Genomic DNA, 14,065 nt, shown 5'->3' on the forward strand with positions numbered 1-14,065 from the left:
GGAGCGGCAAGAGCGCGGGGCGGGGCAGCGACCCGCTTCCGCCCGCCCTCAGCGGCAGCCAATCAGCGGCGCCTGCCCGCTCGACGCTGCGCGTAAATCCCGCCCACGCCGCTCTTAAAGAGACAGGAGCCCTTGGCGGTAAAGGCAGCGGGCGGCCCCACCGCCTGTGCGCGGGGCGAGGGGCTGGGGAAGGGAGCGAGGCAGGCCGGCTATTGTCAACCCTACTGCTTTATTCAATAGTCGCTCGTCCTACACAAGTACAAACACAACATGGCCCAAAAGGCTACAAAGTTATACAAAACAAAACAAAAAAAAATCTTTATAGTATTGACTGTACAACAGGTGGTAAATTCTTTGCCTTTGCCTATGTGAACCCCAGTTAATCCAGCCAGCATCGTGGCCCCCAGCCTCCCTCTGCCCGGCAGCTGCCAGGGGGGTGACGGTCAGGCGCTAATTTGAGATCTGTAAAAGCAGAAGCACTCACACCATTTCACTGCGGGGTTGCATAGGAAGTTTTTACCAAAACCCTTTAAGAAAAGGTGAAAGAAATCACTTACAGGGGCAGCTACAAATCAGTTCTTAAAGATTTCCAGCTTCTTTTCTAAAGTATCATGTTGAGTGGGCTCAACTGTTGTTTCCACGGTGATTGCCTGGTATATGCATTACAGAAGAGCTTAATCTGCAGAAAAAGCTTATTCTGCAGAAACTAACAATCTGTTTGGGAATTGGAATAAAGTGACAACTCAGTATTTAAGTCTCAAGCAGATCTGGACTCCAGCTGCTCTGAAAAATCCTGTGCTGGCACCCAGAGATCAAGATAAATGCCTCCCTGCCTTACTCTACAGGGTTTCTGAAATAGCTCAAGATTTACATGCTCGTCTGTACAGCGTGCGAAGCATTTAGAAATCACCAAGCAGCAGCCTGCTAACTGGAGAAATAGAGGCTGTAACATCTTTCTTTCCGCTTATCTGGAAAAGATGGTTTTTGCAGCCTTTAAAATCAAAGCCATTTTTAAATAATTTCAATTCAATGCCAGGAAACTAGAAGCCCCACAGCAAAGGCTATCTACCGGCCGGGAACTGTTGCTCTCTCCTCTTAGGTTGCCTTCACTGCCAGGATTATCTCTCTCTCTTACTCCTCACCCAGACCCATTATAAAAAAAAAGGTACAATATTTAGTCTGATGGGATTTAAGTTAAAAAATAAAAAGCTGTTCAGTCTTTTTGCTTTATCGTGAGGAGTTTGAGCTGGAGCGGCTGCGATGGCGCCTTCGTCCAGGAGATCTGGATCTCGATCGCCGGCGAACAGGGGATCTGCGCCTCGGAGACCGGGACCTGACAGAGGAGGAGGGGAAAGCTTTCATTAGGAGATAAAAGCAACAGGCTCCAGTAATTTGTCAACTCATCTACCAACTTTTCAAAAAACACTTCCCCACCCCCCTCCAAAAAACCCTCACACACCATGCTAAAAGAGTTCCAGTGAAATACAGCCAGCTCCAGCGAGGAAAAAGGAAATTCAAACACTGACTACACAGCAGGAATATCCTGGCTACTCTCCCTCTGCTTCAGGAAGTGGAAAGAAATGTTTAATATCCAAAGACAGACAAGAATCTTTTCTTCCTCAAGCAAAACAAGTTCATGTTCACTCTGCATCAGATTCTCCTTCACCTGAAAGGTCAGCTTTTGACTCCTGAAATACACTGATATTCAGGGAAAGGATTTATATAAGCCCTTTCAAACCACAGGGACATTATCTTAGAGGAAGCATAACTCTAAAGAAATAGTTAAGCTTCAAGCTCTTCAAGCAGCACAATCAATCTGTACAGCCACCAGTATGACACTAAGGTTCCAGGCATAGAATATTAACAGAGCCTGAACAGGATAATAAAAATTAGACTAGGGAAGCAAACAATGAGGAGGCAAGGCCAAATCTATCATTTTCCAGGCCTCAGTAATCATTTTCCAGGCCTCAGTAAATGGCATGTTTAAAGGAAGACCAACAGGCAGTGGATCTTGTGCCATGTCAACTAGTTCTCATTTTTAAACCCATAGTTTGTAAGCTGTCCAGCAATCAAGTGGCTCAAACAGGGAGCTGCTTTTACTAGTGACAAGAGTTTAAGCACATTTCCAAGACAGAAGAGCCCATCTAGATGCTGAGGAAGACTGTGAAAGACTTCTTATCTGAGCACGTTCAGGCAGCCCCAAGTCACACAACGGTTGCATGCGTGTCAGCTCACATCGCAGGGTCAATGTACGCTGCTCATCTGATGCAGGGGGACTGCGTTTTGGTCATGTGCCCATTCACAGAAATAAGGGAGGGAGGTGCAAAGGCTTCAGAAAAGCAAGTGGCTGGAGCCAGAAGTCCATTGCACTTCACCTCCAAGCATTTAGGCAGAAAAGGCTCCAGGAAACAGGCTGGAAAGTATCTGACATTTCTGACAGACTGTGTTCACAGGTCACCCTGGTGCTACGGAGTTAAGTAGTACAATCCAGGTTCAACTGATGCCCAAAAGGTGTTACTGTCATTTGGAGGGGAAAGTCAAGTCCAGCAAGATAAAACTGTCCCCATGCCAAGTCTTTCAGTGATAACATTGTTACACTGAGAAAGAAATACCAATTGTCACAGCTCTCACCTTCTCCTCATGCGAGGGGGTGACCTACGCCACATCGGGGGTGGCGGCAGCATCCTCCTGGGTGGGCTGAAGCGTCTGGGAGGCGGCCTAGGTCGTGGTGCCAGCACAGCTGTGGCAGTGATCTCCTGACCATCGATCTGGCCTTTTTAGAGAATCACAGAAACAGGAAGAAGTAAGTATTTTCCAAGAGTAACATCTACACATCACATTACTGCAACTCACAGCTTTGTCACAAGAACTGAAACGTGCTATTTCCATCACCCGCTCAGGGGTTACTTTGACAAAGTCCACATACATACCAGACTTCTTAACCGAATATCCCATCAAATTGCAGTTCAGATGTTAACCGGGAAAGATCTTCACAGAAACTTAAAAGAATTTTATTACTGTTTTGAAAAAACCCTCAGGTTTTAATAGTTCTGTGATTTTTTTGTATCTGTCCTGAACCACACAAAAGCCAAACCCATTTGGGCTGAAAACAGATCAGATCAGTTCTCCAAAGGCTTCCCCCATCACCTCTAACTCATTTTCAGATCAAACTCATCTGCTCCAAAGATCTTTAAAAGCACTCAGCCTCCTTGCAGCATTTGATACCTACCTCCATCCATGTGTTTCAGGGCCTTCTCAGCATCATCTGGGTTCTCAAACTCCACATAAGCATACCCTTTAGAGAGGTGTGGATTTAACCTGTCAACTGGCATGTCAATCATTTTTATCTTTCCGTAAGTGGAAAAAATTTCCATGATGTGATCCTGCAGAGAAAGAGCAAGTCTTAAGGACACAGACCACACTTACTGACCAGGTCTGGCTGGCGCAGAGTAGTAAATCCACAGCATTAGATTAGCTTTAAATCAATGCCACTGTCACGAAGGGACACATTTCACTGGCCAGATGTGGAAAAGATTACTGCTGCTTTCTCTACTCTTGTCTATACAGTTCCTCAGATTATTCCAAACCTTCAGTTCTAGCAGCACTACTGCTGCATGTCAACACTGGCTACAAAAAAACAACTAGTGTAAGGATCCTCTTGGGAACCTGAAAAGGGAACTTAACGCCCTCAGCTGAAAACTCTTAAGGTGCAATTATTATTTTTTAAAACCTATCATTTCTGCAGCACCCTAAATCTTTTACCTCTGAAGACCTTTAAGCTACATTTTAGCAAAGGCAACTGAAGCCAGCCCAGCTCTCCTCAGATTCTTTATCAAGAACCTCCAGATACCCTTTAATGTGTTCAAGGTAGTTTCAACTTTGTCCCAACTTCTACAGTTTTCTTCCTAGTAAGGCAGGATACGAGGTCTGGAACGCTGACAAAGCAGACAGACCTCTTAAGTGCTACAGTCTCAGAAGCCTGCACTGTATTTGACTCAGTAAAATCCTACTAAAACTTTCCTCACTGATCAATCTGGACACAAAGCAAGAATTTCCAACAGCAACAACTTGGCAGCACTCCAGCAACAAAAAAAGTTTTGAGAGCTTTAAAAGAGCCACTCACACGTCCTCACAAAAGATATACAAGCTTGATATTACACGGGAGAGTGCCATTACCTTGGTCACGTTTCTAGTGAGCCTTCCAACATGCACTTTTGTAGGTCTCGGTGACGGGCTCCGCCTCTTCCGCTCCTTTTCATCCCTCTTGGGTGGCTTGGACCTGGTTTTGACAACAGAAAACATTTACAGTTTTTGGGGAACTTTCAAGACAAAACCAAGAAGCCAGTCATTATCACATGATTAAAAAGTACCATTTTTCTTGGGAGGGCATCTTTTTTCTTAAGAAGTTACAGGCTAGGAAGTGCTGGGGTGATGGTGATGGTGTTCCACTTAGAAACACCTCAGGACTTGCATTTGCCTTGTGTGCTTTTGCTTTAGAACCTTCTGGAATTTGAGAGCCTTTTTTTGTGAATTTTCAACTTTACTGCAACTAGGGTAACAAACATGAAATTAGCAAACATTGCTATAAAGTCCTTGGCCATAGTTAAAGAATTTACCAGTTGTTAAAAAAAAAAAAGCCCAAACATTCTTTGCCTCAACAATTAGAGTGGCAAGATGAGGACATAAACACCAAAGCATATCACAATCAGGCAAATTAATGGATCCAATGATTTGTGTTTCTGTATCTTCGTTTCACAACAGAGGTCCAGAAATGCCACAGTTTAAAAAAAAAAAAAACCCCACTATTTAAGTAACTGCATATCACAATTTCTTTGTAGTTTTCAAAAAAAAAAAAAAAGAAATCTGGAATGGAATTTTAATCTGTAAAGAATTCAGTATACAGAAAATTTGTATTTATGCTTCTTCTGAATCTTACTGTCCATAAATTGAGTGATATACTAAAAAACCCTGCAATGGCTTATAATACTAGTAGATTTTATCAGACTTCAGCACCTTACCTACAGAATTATCCAAGGGAAAAACCGCATGGACATTAACATAGCTTGATTCCTACCCTTACAGGAAAATGCTTCCTTCTCCCCTCCTTCAATTTTATTTTTTTATGCATAATATACATATACACCATTTTCAGCCCTGACTTTTCTCTAGTCTCGGCAGTAGTTTACAGGAATCAAAGAGCTTTACTCTCATCTAGTGCCCATACAGTCACATATTATTGGGAAAACACTGATTAAGACTGCCTCTATAGAATATAATATTTAAAATCACTCTTTAAAATAAGGTTTTTAATCTCTCTTCCACAGGGCATATGTTTTGATTGTAACCAAAAGAGGCACACCCAATCTAAGAAAATTCAGATCTCTAAGTTATGGAGAAAGCAAACGGTCCTCAGAAAACAACCTATTCTGATCAATCTTGTATTCTACACGGAAATTAACCCGCCATCTGGTAATTCCTAGAAGGCAAATAAAACTCACTTGGAGTGGGAACGTCTCCTGTTGTCATGTCTCCGTCGAGATGGACTTGGAGATCCAGAGGAGCTGCTGGAACTGGAACTGCGGGAGGTGCTGGAGCTCCCAGAGCGGCTTGAGGCAGAAGAGGAGCTTGAGCCACTGCTAGAACCAGTGCTGGAACTGGACCCTGAACTGGAAGTTGAGCTGGAACGGGATCTGTTGGGGGGCAGGGTGTGTACAGAATAAAAATGAGTGGAGTATCCAGAAAAAGAACGTCTGAAAAACTTCTGACAATTACGGAGAGAGCAACTGTGAGTTAGAACAATAAAAATGGGTGCTCCAAAGGAAATTCATAGCTAAAAAAAACCAAAATCCCTGAAGTTAGACAACACTGCACCGTGACTAATACAATGCAAGCTTTCAACAAGTCCAGGACACAGGGAATGACATGTACCAGAAATCAAGCTGGTGGTTTCTGAAAACACTGTAATTTGTTACTACCTGTAAGAATAACTACCTGGTACTGCTGCTTCCACTGGAAGCACTGCGTCTTTTGCGTGTCTTGTCTCGACCACGATCCTTTTCACCCGATTCCTTAGTGGCTCCTTTATCCTTGGACCGGTCCTTCGATTTCTCTTCAGACCTATCCTTGCGCTTGGTTGGTGAGGGAGCCCTTCAAGAATAAATCACAGAAGACAATGTTTAATATAGAAAAACACAAACAATAAAAAACCCACACCCAGACAAAGAACAGAACAGCAACACAAAACATTGAACTTCAAATGTTACTCAAGATCACCATAACTGCAGAATTAAAGCAATAAGCAAGTTTGGACTTTGTAGAAAAGGGAAAATATTTTACATTACAGAGCAGCTTTGAAGAAGACAGCTATAGCATACAGGAATTCTCACATACAGAAATTCACGCTGGAAGAGGTACATTTCCAATTCCTCACCCTCACTGGGAGAGCCCTAGCACCCTATGACATTCCCAGTTTGTTAAGCCTAGAAAATTCGGACAGAATGATTACCTAGTGTTGGATTTTTTATTATTTTCTTTGAGTCCTAGCAAACTCTTCTTTTTCAATCCTGATAACTCCATTTCCCCTTCGGAGGCGTCCAAAGCAGCACCGAATGGGCCTCACTTATCTCAAATCTCACTTCTAACTCCTCGATTCTGAGAACCGATCCCTAATCGAGTGCAATAAACTCCAAAGAACAGCCTAGTGACAAGATAAAAGGGTTTAGAAACAAGAAGTTAACAGATAGGCATAAAACAACAAACCTGCTTTGCAACAATGGCAGCACACTGGGCATCACCTGACTTCTACAGAGTACTTCAGTTAGACGGCCCTTAACGGCCAGTCTCTGTGCCTGCTCACACTGGCACCCTGTGCCTCCTAAAAGTCTGCAACCATGTTTAAAGCTATCATTTTGACATTCACAGAAGTACAAAGGACCTTAATCATCCAACCCAAAAAATGGCAGACAGAGGACATCCATTTTCTCTGCAAGATGTACATGCAGCTCATGCCTCTTGACAACAGCCTTGTTTCAAGAGGGGTAAGCGCTGATTTTCTCCAAAGCCAATTTGTGAGGAAGAAAGGGTTGTTGAGAACAACCCCCTGCACTGAATTACAGCTGCTTTCAGCCTCAACAAGCTGCTTCCAAAGCTCTGTCAGCCTTGGAAAGACGAGATTAAAGGGCTCAGTTTGCTGCACTGCTGCAACAGCAGATCCCACTTTTAACTTCTTAGCAGAAGGTCTAAACTGGATTCTGACCTCATCTAGCCCCAACCAGTTCCCTCTTTAAGTCCAAAACAAGACAAATTTAACACCCCACTATTTAACACTGAAATACTGGGCATTAGTTGAATTCCAGATGTTTCCCATGAGAGGGCTGCATCCATCACATATTCTGCGCTGCCTAAACACGTCGTTGCATTTTGACTATTCCACATGGATTGTTTCACACCTGCATCACTAAGCTGCCTCCAATATATGTTTTAATAACCACTAAGAGTGAGACAGGTTTGATTTGCTGTAACACCATTATCTACCCATGAGCAAAACATTCATGAAATGAAAGAGTGGGCACAAGCATGTCTGAACTGACAGGCTTCTCTGAAGTGGCACTGAATATTCACAGTACTGCATGATATTGGAAACATCTTTATCTCCACATGCAAATTAGTTAACAAAGGAAAAAACTCTCCAGCTCACTGCATCCAACAGTCTTGTTGCTTCTATGCTTCTGGTGCCAGCTTCTGGTAAGCAATTACTTTATTCTCTAAATCACGATTAAATTTACGTTTGGGAAGAGATCACTTCTGAACAGCAGAACTCGCTTTCCTGATTTTCAACTTCACAGTTTTCCCTAATACAACTCCAAAAAGCAACACAAACGAACATTTGCAAACTCAGCTCTCTGCAGATCCAGAAGTCAAGAAACACTCATGGCTTTTTGCATGGACAACAAGAAACCCACAACACAACTGTGACACCAGCTGGGCTTGCTGGGAGAGGAAACGTCTTCTCTAACACCAGTGGTGATAAGAAGGCAGCCCACAGACTGTGCCACAGGTGCAAAGGTGACTAAAAAAAGCAAACCTGTGTACGTCATTTCTAAGCAGCTCTATGCCTCTAGTGCAGAGTGGGAGGGGGTTGCAGTTCAAAAATTGAAAGCCACTGCATAAGACCAGCTGATTCACTTGGAAGAACAGAACAGACAAGTTTCTGGACTCACAAGACCAAAAAACTTGACATTTTCCTTTCCCACCTTTCTTCTCCTAAATATACCATAGCCAGGTTTGTGTAATCTCTTCCTACACACCAACTTCTCTTGCATCTGTGGACTATCACAGTGATGATGCAATCAGCTCAGCCATGCTAAACTATCTATTATTGTCTGATAGCTGGCTCCAGTTTTACCCCTACTGAAAGGAGGGAAGAGAGAAGAGCAGAGATGAAGACCAGCACATGCTCTACTGTCATCCAGCCTGCTGCTGGAGTAGTAGGTGATACTTCAGTTAAACAGCCCCCACTCCTCAGGGCAGGCACTTACTAGACAAATTAGCCATACGATGTTCATATATTCAGCAAGCTTCCATATGATGGTTCATGCAGCATTTAAGCAGCCTCCAAACCAACCACTGTTTTCATCAAAATATATGGACCTTTCTCAAGAGTGCCACTTGCCTAGCTTCAGTTGAAAACCTCAGCCTAAGAGACACAGCCTGTGGGCACTTTCACCTGTATGGGTTCATTCACTGGACAATGCGGAAAGAATAAAACCATGGTTTTCACACAAGGGCGCATAACAACGGATTTCTAAGCAACATGCTTCTTTCCTACAATCAAAAAACCTCTCAATCCCTAACAAGTCAGTATTTTTGCAGCACCCACCCCAAACCAGAAAGTCTATGCGCAATCTACACAGGCCAAACATTCATTTCACACGCACACACACCTCTCTGCTTTAAAGAGTTGATTTGCACTCTTAGAGAGCTGCAATTCTGTAGCAAAGGAAGCAAACTCAGCTCTCCCCCGGACTTCCTGCACGACTACATGCAAGTCCTTTAATGGCAGTTTGCTTCAGATCCTCATTTGCAAAATGGGGAAAAGATTTCCTCCTGTGAGGAGAGGGTTCAACGCTCGGCAGTTCTCTGCAAAGTTACGGCCGCTCGCCCAAGCTAACTACAGCGAGCAGGGCCGGAGGAGCGCAGGGGCAGCCAGCTCCGCGTCCCGGTTCGCACGCCATGGGGTACGTTACGGCGCCGGGCGGACCGAGGGCTTGTCGCTGCTGACCGCACCGTACGTGTCACCATACTATGAGCGAAGCCAAGGCGCGGGCTGAGGAACAGGGAGAGAAAAGCACAGACCATGCACAGAGTCGGTTCAGAGCAGAGCCCGCACCCCGGGGCCCGCGCCGCCCGCCGCCTCCGCCAGGCCCGGCGCCGCCGGCCCGCCCGCCCCCGGGCCCGCACAGCGCTCCTCCCGTCGCCCTGGCCGCGGGGAGCGCCGAGACCCCTGGCCCCGGCTCCCGTCCAGGCCCCGGCCCGGCCCCTCCCAGCCCCTCCCCGGCCCAGCCTCCCTCCCTCCCCGCCCCCGGTCGCGGTAGGCCGCGGCGCCGAGGCCCCATCCCTGACCCTCGCCCCGCCATCTCCTCCTCGGCGGCTCCGGTGCGCTCCCCTCAGCACCCCCGCGCGGCGACGGGGCCGCTCCGCGCCGCGGCCGAGCCGGATGGAGGCCGATCCCCCGCGGCCGCGGCCCCAGCCCGGCCCCCGCCCCGGCCGCACTCACATCCTCAGCGCCCGCCACTGCCGCCACCCCGAGCCCGGCGCGCGCTATCGACGCAGCGCGGGCGGGAAGAAGCGCCGCGCGGCGCATAGCGATGACGTCACGCTCCGGGGCAGAGGGGCGGGCGGGCTTAAAGGGACAGAGCAGGAGCGAGTCAGTGGGGACGTCACATGACATGACATGACATGACATGACATGACATGACATGACATGACATGACATGACATGACATGACATGACATGACGGTTGTTTAGTCTGGAGAAGAGGAGGCTGAGGGGAGACCTCATGGCCCTCTACAACTCCCTGAAAGGAGGGTGCAGAGAGGGGGGATGAGTCTCTTGAGCCAAGGAACAAGCGCCAGGACAAGAGGGAATGGCCTCAAGCTGCGCCAGGGCAGGGTCAGACTGGCTCTTAGGAAGGATTTCTTTGCAGAAGGGGTTGTTGGGCGTTGGAATGGGCTGCCCAGGGCAGGGGGGGAGTCCCCATCCCTGGAGGGGTTGAAGAGTTGGGCTGACCCAGCGCTGAGGGATCTGGTGGAGTTGGGAACGGTCAGTGTGAGGTTCATGGTTGGACTGGAGGAGCTTCAAAGGCTTTTCCAATCTAGGTAATTCTGTGATTCTGTGACATGACAAGAAACAGGTCAGTCAGGGTGTCCGTGACGGGGTGAGGAGGGGAGCGGGTCAGGCAGGGTGTCTGCTGACGATGAGGAAGGGAGCGGGTCAGTCAGGCTGAGAGCAGGAGTGGGAAGAGAAGAAAACAGACAGTGCATTACTGCAGAGAAAGAAATCAATTGCTCATCAGAGAGCTCCAGTGATAATGGGCTGTGGCCATGGCGATCAAAGGACACTGACTGGCAGGACAAACTCTGTGGCTGGAAAAGTCTGATCTCATTTATTGGAGCACCCGATGTTCCCCTAGGCTAGAGGTGCCTCAGCTCTGGGGGTGCCAGGCCCCTTCAGTCAGGGATGTCTGACCTGTGCAGCCCCGTGGAACGGTGAACAACTATCCTGTTGGTACTGGGCTTGCTTGTCCCATTTTTGCAGCTACACTTATTGGTGTAATAAAAGTTGTTAAGTCTTCCTACAAACTTAATAACAGCCAGGGCCTCAACACTTGACTTTCTGTAAGTGACAACGCAGCAAGCTGTAGGCCCTCACTGGTAGATGCTGGGAGCAGTGTCACGTCCAGGTTGCAGATTCACAATACAAGTTTGTAACTGGAGATGTGGCAGATGTGTCCTCTCGGGGACGGGAAGCAGAAGGGGGTGTGTACCACTGAGAGGGGACTCACCTGCTGCTTGACTTGCAGAAGTGCAAGAAAAAGGAGAAAAATGAAATCTTTAAGATGGAGCACCATCCAGTGGCGTTTCATAAATCCAAAGATTTATGTGGGAAGGACATTTTCTCTTGTTTTTTTTTCTTCCATAATGTGTCCTGTGAACTTAGAAGGAAATTTGCCACGGGAGGCGTTGATCTTCTGACCTGGTCACGTTGGATTCCAGCTGTACTGGCTGCCTGACTTCAAAGGAACAAAGTCAGAAGTGTACTTTGACCTCATTCCTAATGCAGGGCCTTAATAAACATGACAAACCTTTCCAAGAAGTAGGCGTCCTAGTCAGCTGAAGTGTGATCATAGGCATTTTTGTTAAATTCCTAAGATTTAAATCCTTGTGCTCCTCTCTGAGAGGAAGACAGCTCCACCTCCCGAACGCAGTGTAAGAATATACCCTGTCTACTTCCACTGCAGAATATGAGTGAGAACGTGGCAGGTGTCTGTAAGATCATGTGTGGCAAGGAGAAGAATTGGTTTATTTTCTCTTCTGCTGCAAAACCATGGTGGTATTACATGAAACTAGGATGGGCAGGTTCGGAAAAAAAAAAAACAAAAGGAGGTTGTTCTTCACACAACATCTTGTTGAAGGGCAGATTTCCTTGCCATAGGATGTTGTAGCCTACTAAAATTTTATGTGGGTTCAAAATGAAACTGGACTGTGTCTACTGAGGACTATCATGATGACCTTAGAATCACAGAATCATTTAGGGTGGGAAAGACCTTTAAGATCATCAGGTCCAACCCTCAACCTAACACTGCCAAGCCCACCACTAAACCATGTCCCTGAGCACCACATCTACACATCTTTTAAATACCTCCAGGGTGGTGACTCAACCACTTCCCTGGGCAGTTGACAATCCTTTCAGTGAAGGAATTTTTCCCAATATCCAGTCTAAACCTTCCCTGGTGCAACTTGAGGCTGTTTCTTCTCATCCTATCACTTGTTCTTGGAGAAGAGACTGACCCCCACCTCGCTACAACCTCCTCTCAGGTAGCTGTAGAGAGCCATAAGGTCTCCCCTCAGCCTCCTTTTCCCCAGACTAAACACCCCCAGTTCCCCCAGCAGCTCCTCACAAGACTTGTGCTTTAGAACCTTCACCAGCTTCGTTGCCCTTCTCTGGACACGCTCCAGCACCTCAATGTCTTCTTGTAGTGAGGGGCCCAAAACTGAACCCAGTAATCGAGGTGCAGCCTCAGCAGTGCTCAGTACAGGGGGATGACCCCTTCCCTAGTCCTGCTGGCCACGCCATTCCTGATACGAGCCAGGATGCTGTTGGCCTTCTTGTAAAGTGCTGCACTGGTGGGAGTTTATTTTGGGAAAAGCCACTACGTGCTTGAACTGCTTTTGTATTCTTACCCTGGTATCTACTAGTCAGCCTACTGAAGATGGGGTGCTGACCCCAAGGAACCCGTGGGCTGACCCAGCACAGTGTTATTCTCTCCTTTCTTCCAACTAACTCATTACACATGAAATTCTGAGTACTGTAGCTTTAATTCTTGAATTTTATGGCGCTTTATTGAAACCTTCAGTGCAATTTTGTGCTGCCTGTTTTTGTGCTAACCATTTTTGTGCATATTTAGAGTAACCACTGAGTGAAAGAATACTTAAGGAGCGTGCCCATTAGATAACAACTGCAGCCACAGCTGAAGAGCAAGACATGATACATCCAAACCTCTTCTATACCACATTTTAGCTGCAAATCTGAAAACTGCTTTATGGAAGACAGCAAGTATCACTACCTTGGTTCAATAAATGGCAATATGGATTAAAGATTAGGCCTTGCAAAGACAAGCCAAAGTCTCAGCCTGCCTTACCCACAGGACCTATGGCTTTCAGCAGGTTGTACTGTTTAGTGACAGCCTTTTAGTGCTCAGTCCCAGCCTAGCCTGCACCCCAAGTACTACTGCAGAGAGAAGGTCTGGCGGGACAGGCCGTGCTTCCTTGGGCAGGAGGGCTGGAGGACAGGCTTGTTCCCACTCATCTGTGCTCACTGCTTTTAGGCTTAGGGCACAATGTGTAAAATTTTCATCTCTCTCAGCTGTAGCAAAGCCATAATGGCTGGCTGATCTCAAAGCCATGCACGCCCTTATTCTCATAATGGCTCTCTTCTCTCCAATGGTGGCCAGGTGACTTCACTGGACCAGCAAAAAAATAATACTACCATGAAAAAAAACCCACTTTCCTGCCAGTTGTCTCCTTGAAGCAGCTCCCTGCAGAGTTGTGAGCAGCCGGGGCAGCCCCAGGATGGTGGTGATCTTACCCCTGTGCTCGGCACTGGTGAGGCCGCCCCTCGATGGCTGGGTTCAGTTTTGGGCCCCTCACTCCAAAAACGCCATTGAATGACTCCCTCTTGTCCTGGCGCTTGTTCCTTGGCTCAAGAGACTCATCCCCCCTCTCTGCACCCTCCTTTCAGGGAGTTGGAGAGGGCCATGAGGTCTCCCCTCAGCCTCCTCTTCTCCAGACTAAACCCCCCCAGTTCCCTCAGCCGCTCCCCATCAGACCTGTGCTCCAGACCCTGCACCAGCTCCGTTGCCCTTCTCTGGACACGCTCGAGTCATTCAATGGCCTTTTTGGAGTGAGGGGCCCAAAACTGAACCCACTCATCGAGGGGCGGCCTCACCAGTGCCGAGTCCAGGGGTAAGATCCCTTCCCTGTCCCTGCTGGCCACGCTACTGCTGATACAAGCCAGGATACCATTGGCCTTCTTGGCCACCTGGGCACACTGCTGGCTCATTATCAATCACCCCCCCAGGTCCCTCTCTGCCTGGCAGCTCTCCAGCCACTCCTCCCCAAGCCTGTAGCGCTGCTGGGGGTTGTTGTGGCCCAAGTGCAGCACCCGGCATTTGGTCTTATTGAAACTCCCCCAGTTGGCCTCAGCCCATCGCTCCAGCCTGGCCAGATCTCTCTGCAGAGCCTCCCTACCCTCGAGCTGATCAACACTCCCACCCAACTGGGTGTC

At 47.4% G+C, this 14,065-nt stretch overlaps 1 protein-coding gene across 3 annotated transcripts; it reads right to left on the minus strand.

The window, feature by feature from the left end:
• Positions 1-210: 210 nt before the first annotated feature.
• Positions 211-9,841, minus strand: RNPS1 (RNA binding protein with serine rich domain 1). Of its 3 annotated transcripts, none has more exons than XM_074841036.1 (7): positions 9,776-9,841; positions 5,992-6,147; positions 5,499-5,690; positions 4,177-4,279; positions 3,230-3,383; positions 2,632-2,773; positions 211-1,333 (listed from the first exon to the last, which is right to left on the minus strand). In XM_074841036.1, coding segments are annotated over exons 1-7 (855 nt in total). In that variant the 5' UTR covers positions 9,778-9,841; the 3' UTR covers positions 211-1,227. The 3 variants fall into 3 exon arrangements, with proteins under 3 accessions (XP_074697137.1, XP_074697136.1, XP_074697135.1); XM_074841035.1 differs by lacking the exon at positions 9,776-9,841 and adding an exon at positions 9,622-9,732; XM_074841034.1 differs by lacking the exon at positions 9,776-9,841 and adding an exon at positions 6,506-6,682.
• Between the last annotated feature and the right edge of the window lie 4,224 nt (positions 9,842-14,065).

Source organism: Strix aluco, chromosome 15 (genome assembly GCF_031877795.1).
Source record: "Strix aluco isolate bStrAlu1 chromosome 15, bStrAlu1.hap1, whole genome shotgun sequence".
Classification (NCBI taxonomy): Eukaryota; Metazoa; Chordata; class Aves; order Strigiformes; family Strigidae; genus Strix; species Strix aluco.